Source organism: Bombus flavifrons, chromosome 9 (genome assembly GCF_040668555.2).
Source record: "Bombus flavifrons isolate JBK064 chromosome 9, iyBomFlav1_principal, whole genome shotgun sequence".
In the NCBI taxonomy this organism is placed as follows: domain Eukaryota; kingdom Metazoa; phylum Arthropoda; class Insecta; order Hymenoptera; family Apidae; genus Bombus; species Bombus flavifrons.
The window spans coordinates 1,327,198-1,347,237 of record NC_138450.1 but is presented as its reverse complement, the minus strand read 5'-3'; the positions used below and the strand labels follow the sequence as shown (position 1 = coordinate 1,347,237).

The window sequence follows — 20,040 nt, the reverse complement described above, 5'->3', positions numbered from 1 at the left end:
ATGTGATTTCTTTCGAAAAAAATGTAAAATGTAACTTTATGCAATAAAATGTATATGAAAAAGTATAAAGGAAATTGTAACGGTTAAAAATGCGCGGTAAGCGAATGGAGAGCGCCGCGTAAATGTATCGCGCATGTGCACAGATTGCCAATTGTTCGTGAGTTTCGTCAGAAGCAGGGTTTGGGACGGGATAAATAAGTTTTTCCGTTTGTCGAACAGAGGGATAAAGAGGTAGAACGGAGAGGGAGAATTCTTTCAGTTTCTCAGTGGAAAACTGTGTTTTCCGTGTGCTGAGGGCCGGTGGCCGAGTGATGCTCGCATATGTCTAGGCTCGGGGGGACTCAGGTTCTAGCCACAGCACAGGTGAAGAGGACGGCCGCTGATCACGCAGCGGTGTTAAACTTTGGTGCTGCAAAACGCAGCAAGCTGTCCGCCGTTGCGGTCACGGAGATCAACGAGATTGAAAACATGACGGATACGGCTGCAACCACGACTGATACTCAAAAAAGGGCCAATTTCTCGGCTTTAACCGTTGGGAATCCAAACGGCGTCAACAAGATTTCACCAAGTTTGGCAAGCGCGAAACCTGGTACAGCTAGAAAGCTCGTCATCAAAAACTTCAAAAGTAAGCAAGACCATGGGACATCCTAACCTCAAAATCAGCTGCTACCATTCGTGAAGATTCGTGGTGTAATTTATGGTTGGCAATATGCCTTCGTGAATTGCGACATTATTTTTAATACGACATTAGTACTTTTGTGACACTCTTTCAGCCCACGTTACGTAGCCGAGACCAAATTAGTCATAAATGCGATTAATAAAACTAAACTGACATAACCTAACTTGACATCATGAAAAACCGAAATGGATAAACGTTTGTAAGGCGCGTTATTTGTTTTTTTATGCTTTTAGTAGAAATTTCAGATTACCAATGGTTGTGTAATTAATTAAAAATATCAGCTCATATATTTGCGTCTTTAATTTTATAGATTATTATAGATGACTAATTAAAAACAATTATGAACAGAATATTTGAATAATGACAGAGTAGTGAAATATCAGGATGTAATTATAATCTTATTTTATTTCTCGCCTTTTTTATTTTTTCTTCCTTTAAAATAAATTATTTCTAAGGAAGATCAGTGTGTGATAATTATAAAAAATATATTAAATTAATAATTAAACATTTGTTCTGTATTAATTTCACTATATGTGTGATTAACTGGGTATAAGATTTGTAACGTTTATGTTAATTTTATTACAGAATTTCATTAAATTTTATCAAAGAAAATTATATATATATGAATTATTGTATATTAGTAATGTATATATGTATATAAATTATTTATATACATTGTATATATAACAACATTTTTAAGAACAATATTTGTATATAAAGATACTTTAAAAATTGTACATTTTATGTAGATAAACCAAAATTGCCTGAAAATTACCAAGAGCAAACATGGGAAAAGTTGCAAGAAGCTGTAATTGCAATCCAGACCAGCAAAAGTATTCGTTATTCATTAGAAGAGCTTTATCAGGCAGTTGAAAATATGTGTAATCATAAGATGGCATCTACGTTATATACAAAGTTAACAAGGTTAACAGAAGCTCATGTACAAGCAAATATAGAACAGTTTTTAGCAGAATCAATGGACAGGCATATATTCTTAAAAAAAATGAATGAATGTTGGCAATCACATTGCAGACAAATGATTATGATTAGAAGTATTTTTCTATATTTGGATAGAACATATGTATTACAAAATCCAAGTATTTTATCTATTTGGTATGTTTACAAATTCTTTTGAATATTAAAAATGATTAGAAACATTCTTTATGCACATTACTTAATATTTCTGTTGTTTTAGGGATATGGGTTTACATTTGTTTCGAGTGTATATTGTTCTGAATAACTTAGTTCAAACACGTACAGTGGAAGGATTACTTATGCTTATTGAAAAAGAGCGTCAAGGTGATACAGTGGATAGAACACTTCTTAAGTCTTTATTAAGAATGCTATCAGATCTACAAATCTACCAAGATGCCTTTGAAACTAAGTATGAATTTCTGTTTAATATCAACACAAATTGAAATAATATGTACGCTATATTTTTCATTATTCATTATATTTTGATTTTTATAGATTTTTGGTTGCTACTGAAAGACTATATGCTGCTGAAGGTCAACGACTAATGAATGAACACGATGTTCCTGAGTACTTAGCACACGTAGACAAACGGCTTCAAGAGGAAAACGAACGTTTGTTACATTACCTCGATGCATCTACAAAGTAAGTATTTACTTTTAATATATTGATATTTGATATTGTAACTATAATGTCATTGTTCATTTGTTATAGGTGGTCTTTGATACATACAGTGGAAAAACAGTTATTATCTGAACATATTACCAGCATTTTACAAAAAGGATTAAGTGGTTTGCTGGATGAAAATAGAATTAATGATTTATCTTTACTTTATAATTTATATAGTCGAGTGAAAAACGGCCTTGTAGAACTTTGTCTAAATTTTAATTCTTATATTAAGGTATTTTACGAATTTTTAAATGTTACTCTATGAAAATTGAGTAGATACACTTTTTGTTTTTATTCACAGAAAAAAGGTAAAACCATAGTTATAGATCCAGAGAAAGATAAAACTATGGTTCAGGAACTCTTAGATTTCAAAGATAAAATGGACAATATAGTTAATACATGTTTTCATAAGAATGAAAAATTTGCAAATAGTTTAAAAGAAGCTTTTGAAGCCTTTATTAATCAACGTGCGAACAAACCTGCTGAATTAATAGGTATATAGCCTCCTTAATGAAACAATAGCATTTATTGTTTGTGTTATCTATCGTTAATTAATTTATTTCTGTACCTACAGCGAAATTTGTTGATTGCAAGTTAAGGGCGGGTAATAAAGAAGCGACAGAAGAAGAATTAGAAAGATTATTAGATAAAATCATGGTATTGTTCAGATTTATACATGGAAAAGATGTATTCGAGGCATTCTATAAAAAAGATTTGGCCAAACGTTTGTTAGTTGGTAAATCAGCTTCTGTTGATGCTGAAAAATCCATGTTATCTAAATTGAAACAAGAATGTGGTGGTGGCTTTACCAGTAAATTGGAAGGGATGTTTAAAGATATGGAACTTAGTAAAGATATTAATATTGCTTTTAAGCAGGTAAGTATTATATTTATATTCAGTTATATATTGTCAACTTAAAATGCATATTGAGTATGTATTACGTATTTATTAATTAATTGTACAATTTTATACTGTGGATTAGTATGCAGGAAATTTGCAAAGCGAATTGTCTGCTAGTAATTTGGATTTAACTGTTTCAATACTTACAATGGGTTATTGGCCAACATATCCTGTAATGGAAGTAACATTACCCCCAGAAATGGTTCAGTATCAAGATGTATTTAATAAATTCTATTTGGGAAAACATAGCGGTAGAAAATTACAATGGCAACCTACTTTGGGGCATTGTGTATTAAAAGCTTGGTTTAATCAGGTATTTTTTATGTATTGTAATAAATGTTTATTATATAGTTACATTAAATAGTATATATTAAATAATATATATTCCATAAAAACATTTTACTTAAATGTCAAAACAGGGTAATAAGGAACTCCAAGTTTCTTTGTTTCAAGCATTGGTGTTAATCTTATTTAATGATGCTGATAACTTGTCTTTGGAAGATATAAAAGCAGCTACAAATATAGAAGATGGTGAACTTAGGAGAACTCTACAATCCTTAGCTTGTGGCAAAGCCAGAGTGTTACAAAAAAATCCAAGAGGAAGAGACGTTGCAGATAATGATAGATTTGTTTTTAACGCAGACTTTACAAATAAATTATTCAGGATTAAAATAAATCAAATTCAAATGAAAGAAACGGTATAGAATAGTTCTTTAATTACTTTTTTCGTGTAATGTAAATTTCAACAATATATTGCTTACTTATTTATCCTTCTTCAGAACGAGGAACAAAAAGCTACAGAGGAAAGAGTCTATCAAGATAGACAATATCAGATAGATGCAGCTATTGTTAGAATTATGAAAATGAGAAAAACGCTATCGCACAATCTGTTGATTAGTGAACTGTACAATCAGCTCAAGTTTCCTGTAAAGGTATGTCATTAACTCATAGAATGATATATTCTAAATATCTGTGTACGTTTAATTATGTGTGAAAATTATTTTCAGCCTGCAGATTTGAAGAAAAGAATTGAATCTCTCATAGATAGGGATTACATGGAACGAGATAAAGATAATGCAAACGAGTACAATTACGTTGCATAACCTGAACCAAATGCCAAAGTCATTTTAGGCTGGGTGGTCACTGTGTTTCATAGCAAAAAACCAATTTGTTTTGGTGTTTGCCTATTGTGAATGTGACATATTAAATAAGGAAAAAATGGAAAACTTAAAACTGATTGAATGTTGGTACAATGTTGCATCATGTGGTCAGTTGATAAAAAAATTTAGAGTGGACTCTATTAATTTGGTTTTTATAGTGCGTAATGAATACTGGACAATTAAGATCCTCTTTCAACTAGTGCTTTACCATTGTTATTCTTCTTTTGTTTCTGGATTTCGCTAAAAAAGGACCATGTGCAAAATATCTGAAATGATACAGCATTTAAAAAATATATCAACCGTTTTATATGCAGAACAATTTTTAACAGCATACGGATTTAAGAAAATAACATAATAAGAATATTCTAAGAATTAAAAATACGATGATCGAAAGTGAATAAAAATGCGTAATTTATAGCAAATGAAAGATATAATGTACTGTGGAATGTCGAACGTACTGGTCATTGAAATAATTTTAAACAAGTGGGAAATACATTATAAAATAAAGGTTCGTGTATTGAATAAAAAATACTTCATTATAGAATTTTAGAAATGTCGAAAGGAAAGACATAAAACACTACAGTATGTGCATATTGAAAAAATGAACGCCAAAATGTTTGAAGAAATCTTATTAAGGTCATAATATTATGAATTTCTATAACAAATTTTTGTACATTACCTTATAATACAGAGTTTATAAATAAGGGAAAAATGCATAATTTGTACAAATGATGTCCATTTTTGTCAAAACAATAGTAAAGCAATATGTATGTGTAAATTTATAATAAAAATTTGATAATAATATGAAATACTCTGCAAGCATAGTACATGTTTTATTTATAAAGTGCATATTACTAGAATTGATATTTTTAAATACAATTTTCTGTACCAATAGATAATTTTTCCTGTTTTGAATAATATAAAAAGGAAGCAGTAAAAAATGTTTCATATTATTATAAAATAATAAATGCTCTGCCACTAACTTTACAATTTTCACCATAAAGTTATGATAACTATTTCGACAAGAATACAATAATATGATAGTTAATTACTTTTTACATATCTTTTGAGTTAAGTGTAGCTTGATAAAAATACAAGTTTATAAAAATGTATGTGTCTCCTATCTTTATATAAAAATTGAAAATTAATGTGATACAAATTATTTATGACTAGTTGTCAACTTGTTTTACACATAGTATGATATTCAAATTAATTAAAAACATGCGATTTCTTAATTTTATTTAAAATTTACATATTTCAATACTATGCTGTGTTGTACTTTATAGCCATGCTCTATGAAGAGTATCAAAAAACTTAAAAATATATGCTGTCCTCCTAATAACTTATATGATTTTCAATATAAGCTTCATTGTCATGTAAATTAATTATTATTATTCTTTAGTAACTCTGTATTACAAGGTTATTTCACAAATGCTTGTTAAAGAAATAATTTATAATTCATGTAAATGCTGTGCAAAATAAAATTTCTAGGAAGATAAAATATAAATGAAATTACTGTAACTATACATATATTAAATCGAATACAGAATTTCTTACTGTCTCTTTTAGTGTAATCTGAAAACGAAGACAGATTATTGTAAAAAAAGGTCCAGTGCTTTTTTGTGAATACAAATATCTAATTATATTCCATGAATTATATAAGAAAACACTCCCAGAAAAAAAGTAAACAGAATTTCGTAATGTAGAGATCGATTGAAGAAAAAATATTATTAATACTATCAATAAGATTTGAATCATCCAGTGGCTTGTTCAGTCGTTTTACGTCGATGTAATTACGAAATAGCTTATTAATGGAATTTTGTATAAACATGAAAAAGAATGTTAATGAATCTTTAGCTAATTTTAATGGAAGTCCTGATGGAGAGTTTTAATATAAATTAAAATCATCTCAAACGCAGTACATGGTAAACTCATACCAGAAGTCATTTTAAGAAACAGAGAAAAAAATTATTATTGTTATATTAGAATTTTCTTATTTTATTCAATATTTTTTAACAATATCCTAAAAGGCTTTTTTTACTATTTAAAGCAAAATTGTCAACAATTGTTTTGAAATTGAACAATATTAAACAATAAATTGTATAAATATTGAATGTTCTTATAAACTACCTTATACTGCGTTTCCTCTGTATTACGTTGAAAAACTTATTTTTGTGTAATCGTACGTAGATTTATCAAGATTGTAAATAGGGTAAGATTCCATACTTGTAATAAAATAAAAGAAAAAAGCTCAAATTATGTTTTTTGCATGATACATTGATTATTTACATTTTATTTACAAGATAACATATCATATTATAAAATTATTTATGTTTTTAGAATTATGATCGAAATATTTATTTTAAGTGTATCATACTTCATAAGCATTTTATTACAAAATCTTATTTTACCTTTATAAAAATAGTTTATAAACATTTTATTTTTTTGAAAAGATACCTTTCTAAATGTTATTTTCGATCGGCCTTCTTATCCTCTTAATTTTTCTACATGCTCCATTTTCATGTCGATTTCGAAAAGCAAAGATTTTGCGAAGTTACTAGCACTAGCTTCCTTATTCAAGAAGTCAGATACTAATTTAGAAGGCGGTTTTCCACCTCCATGTACTAAACATTCCTTTCGATATCGATCGCCTGCCGTTCGATTGAAGGGATCTGCTTGAAAGTATGTTTGCCATATCCAAGAAGCAATTGCTCGAGATACTAAATAGGAATAATATTTCGCACCATATCCAACTAGATGAGAAAATCTTAATTGCCATGCCTGCAAATAAAATCTTCAATTTATAACATAAATAAATGAAGATTCTTTTATTATAGAAATTAAAAATGGCAAAAAATACGTACTGTATTTTCGACATAAGGAAGTTCATAGTATTTACCCTGTATTTCTTTTAAAATTTCGGTTGATGGCTTTTCTAATTGGGTACTGTGATAAACTTGATCTAACATGCTATAATATATTTGATTTTGTAATTCAGAAGCACAAAATATGTTCTTTGAGGCATATAATTTATCTAATAATGTTATTGGTATTTGTTCCAAAGTTTGGAAGTGTTTAGCAAACGTGGATACAACCTAATAGATATCATAATACATATCATATGATTAAAAAAATAAAATTCATTTAATAATTATTTAAGTTGCAAGAATATAACTTACTCTTGGATCACTTGCAAAATATTCCATTAAAACACTTGGAACCTCTGCAAAATCTGTGCTGCATCTGGTTCCAGTTACATGTTGGTATTTTGTTCTACCTAACATAGAATGTAATGCATGGCCCATTTCATGGAATAAATTTTCTACAGAGGCAGGAGTAAGTAAACATGGTTTTGACCATGTTGGAACTGGCAATGATAACATTAATACTACTATCGGATTCTGAAATCAAATATTTGAATAGTGATTAAAATTTTGTTAAATTAATATTTTATATTTTATGTATTTCTTATTCGTTTAAGCTATACTTGATAAGATCCATCTGGTAGTTGCCTTCCACCTCTAATGGTAAAGTGACAGTCTTGATTAGGTTTCCCTTCTCTTTCAAAGAAATCACAGTATATATAACCCAAAACCTCCCCATTTTCGTCTATTACAGCAATTTTATGTACATTGCTTGCCCAAACTTCACCACATAAAACTGGTACATACTCCAATCGAATACCATACAATGCTTGTATTAATATGTTAATGCCATCCATGCAAGCACCAAGTGAAAAATATGGAGTAAATTCAGTAATGGACATATTTAACCAAGTCCTTTTTGCTTTTGTAGTGAAATATGCTGTATCCCACGGCATTATTTTCTACATACGAAAAATAAAAATGTTTAAAAACAGAAGATAGTGTAATTTATTTTCATAATTTAATAAATTTGGTAAACCTGTTTTATAGGCGATTCAGTGTCTTTCATCTTTTGCATCTCATTAAAATCTTGCATTGCTCTAAGTTTTAGATTATTATTTAGAATATTAAGGAATTCATATATTACTTCGGGTCTTTCTACAGTACTTCCTTTAACAGCTCTATAAATTATTCACTTTTAATACATAATAAATGTAGCTAATGTTAGCTAGTTTTAATTCATTTCATTTGTATCAACAAATGTTTGAAACTACCGGTGAGCATAGGATGGGAAACCACATAGTTTAGCCAAAATGTGTCTGGAGTTCAAAAGTTCTTGTAGAAGATATTCTTGTTCTTCATCAGGATATAGAAATATACGATATGCCGTTTCTCTAACAAGATTATTAGGAGAATCTACATAAAGTCCTTGAACATGTATTTTATTATCTTTTTGTGTGAAACTGTGAAACATTTAAAAAAATCTTCAAATCTCATATGAAAGAAATACGTTATTTTCAAAAGTATGTAATTGCAATACCTACTATCGCCTTACATTAAGTGGAACAAAATTAGCATCTACTGCTCTTGGATTACTAGTACCTGCCATAAACTTCTGGCCTACCTATGTTCAAAAAATACAATCAAATAAAATAAACAAATAAAATATACAAACAAATAAAAAGTTGACAAACATAATGTAATACAATGTAATATTATAATATATACTTGTAACGTATAATAATTCAACTGTACAACTTTTTCTCTTATAGACTCTGGTAAATGAATAGCACATAATTCAAAATCAGACAAGAATAATGTTGCAACATGTTTATCCATCAGAGATGTTTCTTGAGTATCTCCATTGTACACAACATGTTTTAATGCATTATACAATTCACGATGAGTATTTAACCTGAAAAATTTTTAAGTAATTTTCATATTATTTGAAGATAGTGTTTAAAAATAATATAAATATTGATTGATTATATAGTTTTTACAAAAAGGTAATTACTTCTCTACAATACCACTAACAAATAGACAAGTATTCTCTGCAGCTGTAACAAACTCCTTTTCTGGATGTGCAACTCTAATGAACTCTGCTAAATCTGCAACTTGACATAACGTATCAGACATATCATCAAAAATTTCCACCATTTTTCGTTTTCTATTTTGACTTATAGATTCTGTTATAAGTGCATCTGTTTGAGATATTGCTTGGTCTTTTAAAATATTAAATCCTTCTGATGTCTTCAACTCAGGTATTCCAAATAGTCCCTATATATACAATAGCAATACAGAAGAATTTTAAAACTTTTAATATATTGTTTAAAATAGTTATAGATATCATAAGAAATAAAAATTACTCACAGTTTCCTTTTTTAAGAAATCAAAACCATATTTTTCTTTACTAATGGAATTGAATGCTGTTGCTAGAGATGACCATGTATTAACATTTCTGTGTCTTTTATAATTTCTTGAAAATTGTTTTTTTAATACTTGAATCATCTTTCATAATCTACTAAATATCTTATACTGGTAGAAATTATAATGTTCATTCAAAAATAATGAAAGTTGAAACCTTCAAACAACATTCAAATAATCAGTTGGCATGCTGTAATGATAAAACGTGGAATTGGGACGTTTATCCAAAAAATAAAAAGCAGTATGCTAATGTAAAGAAAAATATAAAAATATAAAAAAATAAAAAGAATTATTATTCAAAAATCGTTATAACTTTGTTTCACGAATATACATATATGCCTTAGTTATTATATGTTACACATATGTAATTAGTTTGATAGTTTGACTTGTTTTTATTTGTATGTATTGATAAAATGACAGAGATATTTTCAAAATTTAGAACAGGATAAGGTTACAATTAAATTTTTATTTCTAATAACATACATGCAAGAGGTTATACGTACGATGATTTTATTATAATTAAGGCTACAATCAGAGCCAGAGCCCTACCACGGTTACGTTATTTATATCATACCGAACTATAGTTATCCGAGTCAGTCTGAAAGTTCAAATACGCTCTAGTAACCAGTGTAGCTTATATTCGTTCATCAACGAATCAAACGCGTTAAAACCAATGGTTGTACATTATACAGCTCGCCATTGGTCGTCCAATGTCATCCATATTTATCCGTATACGTCAATCAAATTAATTTAATTTTTTTGCCCGATTATTTATTAAATTTTTCTTTAGTTCCACCCACATGGAATATAAAAAAATGTTTCTATATTCAATCTAAAATATTCTTGGAATCGATTCGGTTGATTCAACAGATCTTGAAACAAATTATGATATACTCCTCTTTTAAAATAAAGATTTCATTTTTCCCGCTCTAATCTATCACTTTTTAATAGGACTTTTAACAAATTGTCCACGAAATAGTAAGAGTCTACGAATCTATGTCCATTTTATATATATAGTTTGTACCACAGAACTGATCGTCCAAATATCCATCCATTTTGTTCGTTCACGTACGGTCGAAGTATGTATATGAACGAGGAGCTAGTCATTCGAATACGCATCAGTGTAACCGTAACCTAATATCAGGTAATACATAAATACTTGATTGTTTTAATTTAGTGTTTGTAAAAATCACACGATATTTCATAAGGTTCGACAAATATCGATAATATATTAAATAACTCTGTTGTAAAATTGAAACGATATATTTTATATTGAATGTGCATATAGAATTGTGTGGTTATATTCCCTTTTAAGTTGCATCTATAGTAAAATATACATAAAGTGTGACTACTGAATAAACATCAAGGAATAGATGAAATTTTGTATGGTAAAGTTATTGAAACATTAAATTAATTAGCGTCGTTTGAAATTAATTATGAGGCTAATAATTGGTTACTTGAAATAACAAAATCCTCCAATTATATTAATGTATATACACAGATGCACAATTAATTATATGTCGATAATTTATTTTTTACCTAAATTGCAAACTTAACTAAGCAAAAAATATTTAGTTTTATAAAACTATGATTTTTAAATTTGTCTGCATATATTAGTATATTCTGTCATATATAATGTACAATTCTTCTAAAGAAATTAATATTATATAATTTGTTACACTTCACCAAGTTTAAAATCTAGGGAGACGTAAAATTAAAAAGTATTATACATAGATATTTCATCTACAAAAGAATTAAATGCATTCTTGATACATAATCTGTAATCTTCTTAATACATATTCTGTATTAAAAAATTTAATATTTTTTTCTACCTCATATTCAACTATTTTGCAAACTAACATTACAAAATTATAAAATATTTATTCTATTATTTTTATCTTTCTATACGAAGAAATGGTAGTGTTATTTATTAAGTACTGTCTTAATAATTAACGTGAAAGCGTGTAAGAATGGCATCTTCTGAAATTGATGATCTAATGTCTGGACCTTTAGTAACATGGGTAAGTTTTTTATTTTCTAGAATTTTATGATTTATTTTCTGTGATTCATGATATTAGTTTTAAAAGATTCTTGACTATTATTATTAATCCTATTAATGAGAATTAGTTAATGAAATATACTTTTTTATATAACAGTTAACCAGTTGCTTGGAGGATCCTAACTTACTAAGCAATTACAATGATTTGGTGGATGGTGTATTATTACATAATGTATATTTGCAAATGTAAGTATTTCTATGTATTTAAATTTGTTTTGACTTTTTTTCTTGCAAAATATCTATATTTAGTATTCTTACATGTTTTATATCTCATAGAGATCCAGAACCACTATATGATAAAGTAATACCTTCAAAGGGAAATATAGTAACTCGCATAAAAAACTTACAAGCCGTAGTAGATAATATAAAACAATTTTATGAAGAAGACTTAAGTAATTTAATTCTGAGGATACCAGATATAATAAGTTTAGCCAGGGAGCCGCAATCATATATTCCTGAAATGAAATTGTTATTATTATTACTCCTTGGTTGTGCTGTACAGTGTCCTAACAAAGAAAAATTTATCACTAATATAAAAGAATTAAATGTTGATACTCAACTTGCAATAGTAGAATGTATTAAACAGGTATGTTTTCTAGATTTTTATATCATTGTCTACACTAAGTGTGATAACAAAATTTAACAATACTTTACTAGGTCACGGATCATCAAGACATAGTTATTAATCAAGATTCATTGGACAATATAAATATGGGATATTTATTTGGACCAATGAGAGTGATGAGTCAAGAACTAGATTCATATCGTCAGGTAATTTTATTTTATCAATATTATCTTTTAACAAAATGTTCTATCAAGAATATATAAAATATTACTGATATAACAGAAATGGATCGATGTTGTTATAAACGAAGTTATGAGAAGAAATGATTCATCACTTAATGTAGAAGCTGAAGAAATAAACAAAGTGCAACAATCTAACCCTGTTGTTAAATCAGAACGTGAAGATAATCATCACTATGCAGTTGAAGTGGCTGACTGGAAATCGAAAGTTAGAAAACATCGACAAGAATTGTATATATTATCTCTTTTATGTATATATATTTTTAGTTATTTTTATACTTAATTTATCTTTTTTCGTGATATATTTGCAGAGAAGAAAAAACGGAAGCATTGTTGGAATGTAAAGAAGAACTCGAGTGCCATAAGATGTTACTAACCAAATTAAAACAAGAGGTAAAGCATCATATTTCCCGTACATATTAATTTTTTTAGTAAGTATTAATAATATATAAATTTTTATTCTTGTTTCAGAACCAAGAATTAATGCATGAAGCACGCACAGCAAAGTCTTATAGAGACGAATTAGATGCGGTAATTGAAAGAGCAGATCGTGCCGATCGATTGGAATTAGAAGTAGTAAGATATAGAGAAAAACTTACAGATATAGAATTTTATAAAACACGCATAGAGGAGCTACGTGAAGATAATAGGTATTTTAGATATATTTCGTTTAGTATATATAAGTATATAGTATATATTGTACATATATTTCGAATATAATTTCATTATATTTTCTTTATATAAAATATCACCCTATCTCATTTATTTTAGAGTTTTAATGGAGACTAGGGAAATGTTAGAGGATCAATTAAATTCATCGAGAAGGAGGGCAGATAAAGTACTGGAACTCGAGTCTGAAATTCTTAAATATAAACAATTACTGAATGACATGGCATTGGAACGTGCGGCAGATAAAGAAAAATATCAAGAGTTAGTTGAAGAAAACACTCAATTACATAAATTAACGAAAGCTGTCGCAAATGAAGCTGCCTTAGATAGTTCTATAAGTGATTCTGAAGAACCAGGTAATAAGGAAAATTATTTTTAATATACATTAACACCTTATTTATCGATCGTATATAAATATAATGTAGATTTGTATATTATTTAGCACATGCTGATAATAGGTTGTCTGAACAATTGACAAATAATGCACAAACACGGGCTTTAAAACTTGAATTAGAAAATCGTCGATTGGTTACTTTAATAGACTCCTTAAAAGAAAGTTCCTTTCATGAAAATTCATCTCGTGTGTTGGAATTAGAAAAAGAAAAGAAGAAGCTGCAATTGAAGATCGAATCGTTAAATGATAATATTGAAAGATTAACACAACAAAATTCGGATTTAGAATTGGTTTGGAAGCAAGCACTTGAAGAAAACAAGAAATTACAGAACTCATTACAAAATCAAAGGACGTCCTCCGAGAAACAACAACAGGAGTTCCAAGTATATCATAAAAATTCTATGTATGGTATCTTGATATTTTAATATTTAACGTTTTCTTTTTTTGTTTATCAATTTTTAGACTCAACATACAAAAATGATAGAACTGGAAAAAAATTGCGACACAGCAGTGAAAGAAAAACAACGAGTTCAGTCTTTATTGGAAAGCGTACAAAGACGAGCAGATGATTTAGAACGTAGTTTAGAGCTTGTCAATCAAAAAGTTGAAGAATTAAAGATTATAGAAAATAATGTAAAAGAAATTAATTCCAAGTGTCTTGATTTTGAATCAAAACTTGTGGCAGTAGAACGAGAGAAAGATATAGCACAGCGCGATGTGCATCGATATCGAGAAACAATAGAAGTATGAATTTGATAAGATATTTTTACTGGAGTGATTAATTGTTCTGTGATTTTCTATTCTTAATCTATAGTTTTTTTAAACTGCTACTTAAAATTAAAGTTACGCATGTATAAGCTCAGTTCATTGCTGTAAGCATCTCTCAGCGTGTTAGAGATCAACGGGCATATTAATCACGTCTTCGCGGATAAGGGGCCTATGATAGAGTATTCTATGGATATAGAAATTAAAGATATCTTCTGCGTCAAAACTTAAACGTATTAGCTAATACCCTTATCACTGTTGTCACCGTTTTGTTTTAAAAATTGTCAACATCATTCGCCCGCAGGAGCAACAAGTGCCTTTGTCCACGAGAGTCAATTTGAGCGGCTCTATCTTTGATTATATTATTCTATAATATTTCAGTTTATATTCTAAATTACAATGTTCTAATTTTTCTGTTAAAAGTTATTCTATAATTTTAATTTTTTAAAGTATTGAATTAAATTTTACCTAATGAAATAAATTTCAGGAAAAAGATGTTGCATTAGATAAAGCAACAAATAGTATTGAAGTTCTAGAAAGGAAAGTAATGCAACTTGAACAGGAACTTCATGATTCTGTTACACAAATTTCAAGGTATAAAGTATTTCACATGAAATATATATGTTTATTTAATATAGGAATATCTTTTGCAAAATTATTTATTTTTAGATTACAAGAAATTGAAAGATCTAGTAAGGAGCTTGATTCACGAGCAGCTATTGATAGGGAAACGTTAGAAATTCTGCAATCGAATTTAGTAGCTGAAAAATTGAATACTCAACAATTATATACAGTTCTAGAAAAACTTGGACTCAGTGATAACATGTTGTTGTCATTGCCATTGGATAATATTGTTAAAAAGTAATGAAATTTTAAATTCTTGAACAAAGTTTAATATGAAAGAAGCTTCTAAATGTCAATTATTAATTAATAATTACAGAATAGCGCAAATTCCGGAAGTCGTCGATTATATAAGAAAATCAAATAATTCCTGCTGTTGTGAAAAGTCAGTACCTGAAACTACAAATTCCGAGAATAATGCAACTAATAATATTCATAATACACTAGAAGCAACAGTAGAAGCACTCAAGGTATGTTGAAACCGTACAGAAAAAGTGTAGGTAATTAAAGTAAAAAGATATTTTTCATAATTTTACGAAACATAATGATATACAATATAATTTTTTACTTTTACTTCCAGAAAGAACAGGAACATTTAAATATGAAATTGGCTGCTGCACAAGTAGCATCGGAAAATCTCCTGTCTGAAAATGCGAAACTTCAAGTACAGATAACAACGTTACAGTCTCAAAATAATTCCTTAACAGCACAACATACAGCCTTGCAACTTGCAAATTCACAACTTATTGCTGAAAAAGAAGAAGTAAGTATTTGAAATTAATTTTTTTTAAATATGTTTTTGAATATTGAGAATTACATTTTTTATTCTAGTTGTTGAAAGAACGCAGTGCTCATCAACAAATACACACCCAACTGGTTCATGATCAAGTTACTTTACAATCTTTGCACGAACAATTAAATAACGAATATGAAAATCTTTTTCACGAACACGATGCTCTCAAGTCAAATTTACGAGACGTAAAAAATGAAGTTAGAATATTACGCGAATCTTATGAAGGATTGAAAGGAAAAAATAAGACATTACAAACTGAAAAGGAATCATTGGTGAATGATGCAAAGAGTTTGAATAACTTGAGAGGAGAACATTCAAAGCTGAAGGTAGTAAACAAATGTTAAAGGCAGGTACTATTATTGTATTGAATTACGAATTTACTTTTTTAATTATTTTAGGATGATTTTAGAAATCTGTATACTGCTACAGAAAAATTGAAAATGGAGTATAGAAATTTACAAGAGGATTATAGGAAAAACAAAATTGAAACGAATCGACTAAGCCTTAAGTTAACAGAAATGCAAGGCGAGCTTAGCAGTAGAGATGAAAGATGTTCTAATTTAGAACTAAAAATTAATAAATTAAATCAACGATGTGAGGTACTAACAAATGTTTATGTTGGGTTATTTAATAATGCATTTAATATATATTTATTGCTATCTTACACATTTCCTTTTAGGTGTTATTGCATATGAATTCCGGCTTAGATAATGATAGACGATCGTTGATGGATCATATTACTTTGTTGTTTAGCCAATATCATGAACTTTTGACTCATTCTCTTGAAGATAAAGAACATTATCACATGGAAGAAAAAATATATACGTTAGTACTTTAAAATGACAATATTTAAATAATATTCCTATATTAGCTAATATGTTAATGCGATAATTTTTGTTACAGAGACAAAGTGAATCATTTATATAGACAAAAAGAAAAATTGGAAGACAAAATAATGGAACATTATAGAAAGTTAGATAGTTGCACTCCAAAAAAGTAAGTCCATTTACTTTTGTATACAATTTTATTTATTATGAAAAATTTAAAATATATATTTTTAATTGTACACTTTCTTAATTTGTAATATACCTTCTTTACATGTGTATTGAAGAAAAGGATTTGGAGCTAATTTCGTTCGAAGAGTTCGAAAAGTTGGATCTGAGTTTCTCAATAAGGTAAGCAAATTGATACAAAAGCATCTAATACAAAAACAAATGAATGTTATAAATTTTATGTTTAAATTCTGCATAAATTAGAATCGACGATCTTGGGCGGAAGATTTCAAAAACTCAGAAGGAAAATCTTATGAATCAGAATCTGGTGGAAATGACTCTGACGCTAGTACAGAAGATCACCGTTTAGCAGGTAAATATAATCTTATTGGAAACGTATAAGTTAAAAATAAAAGAATATTAATAAAACAATTCTATGAAATCAACTAAAGGATCAACTAGAGCTCTTGGATCAGATACATTGTCTCTTGGTCATCCAGGGACTAGAAGAACAGTGTATTACACTGATGATTCTCCTCCACCATCAACTACCGTACCAGTATGAATTTATTAATTTACAGTTCTATGATCTTTTTATCTTTTAATTCTAGTGGAATATTTTTCGGATATCTGAAATAAATATTACAGGAACAGGGAGATGATAGACGGTCTATATTATTGGAACAAACTTCGCGATCGGAGGTGCAAGTAGAACCACGACCAGTTCTGATATACAATAAAGTATCAGCAGTTATAAACGAATCAAACAATCTTAACAATAGTGGAATAAAGGATGTAGGGCAAGAAGAAACAATTATAGAAACTCCTGTAGACAAAGATTCAAAAGTAGGTAATCAAGTGTGGTATGAATATGGTTGTGTATGATTTTACGCTGCTTCTATCTATTTGTGTACTTGTCAGGAAAAAAAATTGTATTTTGTACTTTATCGATTTTTTTACTTTTTAGTTCAATGAATGTTTTGCATAAATCCGTATAAATGGTCCAATGTTTTAAAAGACTTGCATATAGTACTAATTTACGCATATAAGTGTTCGCGAGTTCCTAGAAAGTTTTGTATGAGGGTAATATAAGTTATCAATTTATTTCGAAATTCGATATTTATTTTAAATATTTGGTAATTTTAATACGTCATTTTTATTAGCATAACCTTATGCATTTATATTGACGCGCGTTTATAAAGGGTTGATGAATAACTAATGATGTGCTATATATGTGTATATCAATCTATAAGTAACAACGCGAGAGTATTCTCTTTTGAAAACAGCGTAACAACTATGTATAGCATTAAGGTGACCTAAATATTCGATAAATATTGTCAATGTTCAATTAGTTTTTAACCATCAGTCCTTAACTAATTGTATTAATTTTACTGCCCTTCGCATTTATAAAATACGTAAAATAGTAGAATTATAAATTTTAAAGATTGCATTGTTTTAACCATACTTAATTACTTCTTTCTCCACAATACTGTACATTCTATATATTTCTTTTAATAAGAAAGAAAACTTTCATCTTCAGAAGTATTTTTTGAATTGGATACAGTTTTATATTGCAAACGTTATTGAATATTATAATCTATATAAAACTTTACAAAACCAGTAAACAAATTAAAAATTTCTCATTGTTACAGAATATATATTTAATCAATATATTTTATAACGATGAAGAAGAGAATTTTTTATGTCTTTTATTCACTAGATTTTTAATATTGAAGAAATTAATGGGTTAAATGAATGATGCACCTTGATAGAGTCTCACGGTTGAAAGTCTCACGAGTTTTCACCGTCGAGGGAACGTGTAACTCAATATTTTTTGTTATTTTCTTCCGAGTTGGGAACAAGAGGTTCCGACTAAAAAAAGCTGACCACCGTCTGTTCAAACCCTTCCTGAATTATTTCTCAGGCTTCAGAAATTTGCATATGACGCGTATCCAAGGAACTATGTCGGTGATCGATAAATCAGATGTTAATATTTTTTTTTTCAACTCGTATTGTTAGAAAAAACAGAGTATTAAACATAGAGGAGCATATATATACTGCATAGTAGAATTTATAAATTGAATTTAGAAGGATAAGATATTTACTACGTATTTCTTCATTTTATATAACTATTTAACTACTATTAATTATAACTAATTACTTTAACCACTATTTAACAAAAATTTTCCTATTTTATTGTTGAAAATATTCAAGTTTTTATATTACTAATGTGATCATTTAATGTGTAATTGGCGCATAATTTAATAAACAAATCTTTATTAGATAAGAATCCAAACGAACAATATAATCTATCTGCAAGATAAACTTCAACAGACTCCTCAACCCCGTCTTTCCTAACGTACCCTTCGACGAGCTTGTCGACGACGAGGGGCAAAGCAAAAAATTTCGCTCGCAGCAGCGGTTGACTGGCAAAACCTCCCTCTCCAGCCTGGTTTTTCCATTTACGAGAATAAAAATCTTTCCCTCTATTTCCACTGGCGCGGTAAAGGTAGGCCAATGGAGTGGGAATAGTATGGCGGGAGGGAACAGGGAGGGCGGTGATAATAGTAGTGGGTGGACGGGTGTAAAAATAAGGCTGGCAGAAGCAAGAGTAGCAGACTAGACTAGTAAAAGAACTATGATGCCAAGCAAAAAATGAAGAATCATCCACCGCCATCGTGAGAAATGGTAATGGTAAGAAAATAAATTGTACACGTAATTGATATATTTTGATGCTTTTTCTATTTCTTCATTTTTTGTCCTATTTTTAGTAGTGATAAAGTAGAGCACTTTTAGTTATCTAGGAATATGATATCAAGATCTGATATTAATAAGAAAATTAATTGTAAATATAATTCATTTTCCTAATCTTTAATTTTATCCTTTATCGCTTATTTTTATTTATTAATATCATTTCTTGTGTATATTGTTGTTATATTATTTAACTAATTACAAAATATTAACTTTATTCTATTATATTCTTAATTCGCATTACTAATTAAGCAAAACGAAAAAGTAATAAAAAGTATGAATCCATTAATTTCTACCTCTACGCGGAACCACTATTCCTTCAGAATTTTCCCCCTTTTTCTCGTCAAATAAATTAGCAAAAATTTAGTCGAATTTTATGGATAATTCGAGGGATTGTAAGAGATAACTTGCAAAAATGTTGACTGTGTGCGGACCAATGGTGAAGTAAAGAGGTCGTACGTTCCTTCTAGGGGCTGCATAGGTCGAGGGGCGGTAAGATAGCTTTTTACAACGCATCTTCTTTC

At 28.7% G+C, this 20,040-nt stretch overlaps 3 protein-coding genes across 7 annotated transcripts; 2 read left to right on the top strand and 1 right to left on the bottom strand.

The window, feature by feature from the left end:
• Positions 1-144: 144 nt before the first annotated feature.
• On the top strand, positions 145-4,645 carry Cul4 (cullin 4). Of its 2 annotated transcripts, none has more exons than XM_069120842.1 (11): positions 145-625; positions 1,429-1,792; positions 1,875-2,063; positions 2,150-2,296; positions 2,366-2,552; positions 2,622-2,814; positions 2,895-3,196; positions 3,303-3,533; positions 3,640-3,918; positions 4,000-4,152; positions 4,228-4,645. In XM_069120842.1, the coding sequence occupies exons 1-11, from the start codon at positions 322-324 to the stop codon at positions 4,321-4,323; spliced, it is 2,445 nt and encodes an 814-aa protein (XP_068976943.1). In that variant the 5' UTR covers positions 145-321; the 3' UTR covers positions 4,324-4,645. The 2 variants fall into 2 exon arrangements, with proteins under 2 accessions (XP_068976943.1, XP_068976945.1); XM_069120844.1 differs by lacking the exon at positions 145-625 and adding an exon at positions 632-878.
• Positions 4,646-6,798: 2,153 nt separating this feature from the next.
• On the bottom strand, positions 6,799-10,328 carry LOC138183627 (mitochondrial intermediate peptidase). Of its 3 annotated transcripts, none has more exons than XM_069120846.1 (11): positions 10,172-10,328; positions 9,615-9,858; positions 9,259-9,521; positions 8,973-9,159; positions 8,789-8,868; positions 8,519-8,707; positions 8,284-8,425; positions 7,868-8,206; positions 7,560-7,781; positions 7,245-7,475; positions 6,799-7,161 (listed from the first exon to the last, which is right to left on the bottom strand). In XM_069120846.1, the coding sequence occupies exons 2-11, from the start codon at positions 9,750-9,752 to the stop codon at positions 6,868-6,870; spliced, it is 2,085 nt and encodes a 694-aa protein (XP_068976947.1). In that variant the 5' UTR covers positions 9,753-9,858; positions 10,172-10,328; the 3' UTR covers positions 6,799-6,867. The 3 variants fall into 3 exon arrangements, with proteins under 3 accessions (XP_068976947.1, XP_068976948.1, XP_068976946.1); XM_069120847.1 differs by having other exon boundaries at positions 6,799-7,174; positions 10,152-10,297; XM_069120845.1 differs by having other exon boundaries at positions 10,152-10,297.
• A 390-nt stretch (positions 10,329-10,718) lies between these two features.
• Girdin (protein girdin) lies at positions 10,719-19,073 on the top strand. Of its 2 annotated transcripts, XM_069120840.1 has the most exons (24): positions 10,719-10,876; positions 11,581-11,689; positions 11,825-11,913; positions 12,004-12,313; positions 12,385-12,498; positions 12,575-12,762; positions 12,843-12,924; positions 13,003-13,181; positions 13,303-13,556; positions 13,643-13,977; positions 14,057-14,338; positions 14,847-14,953; positions 15,029-15,220; positions 15,300-15,450; positions 15,561-15,743; positions 15,812-16,099; positions 16,172-16,372; positions 16,453-16,598; positions 16,677-16,769; positions 16,885-16,948; positions 17,030-17,138; positions 17,218-17,324; positions 17,414-17,611; positions 18,486-19,073. In XM_069120840.1, exons 2-24 carry the CDS (start codon positions 11,639-11,641, stop codon positions 18,522-18,524), a joined length of 3,762 nt encoding a protein of 1,253 aa, XP_068976941.1. In that variant the 5' UTR covers positions 10,719-10,876; positions 11,581-11,638; the 3' UTR covers positions 18,525-19,073. The 2 variants fall into 2 exon arrangements, with proteins under 2 accessions (XP_068976941.1, XP_068976942.1); XM_069120841.1 differs by lacking the exons at positions 17,030-17,138; positions 17,218-17,324; positions 17,414-17,611; positions 18,486-19,073 and having other exon boundaries at positions 16,677-16,773; positions 16,890-16,930.
• The last annotated feature ends 967 nt before the right edge of the window (positions 19,074-20,040 follow it).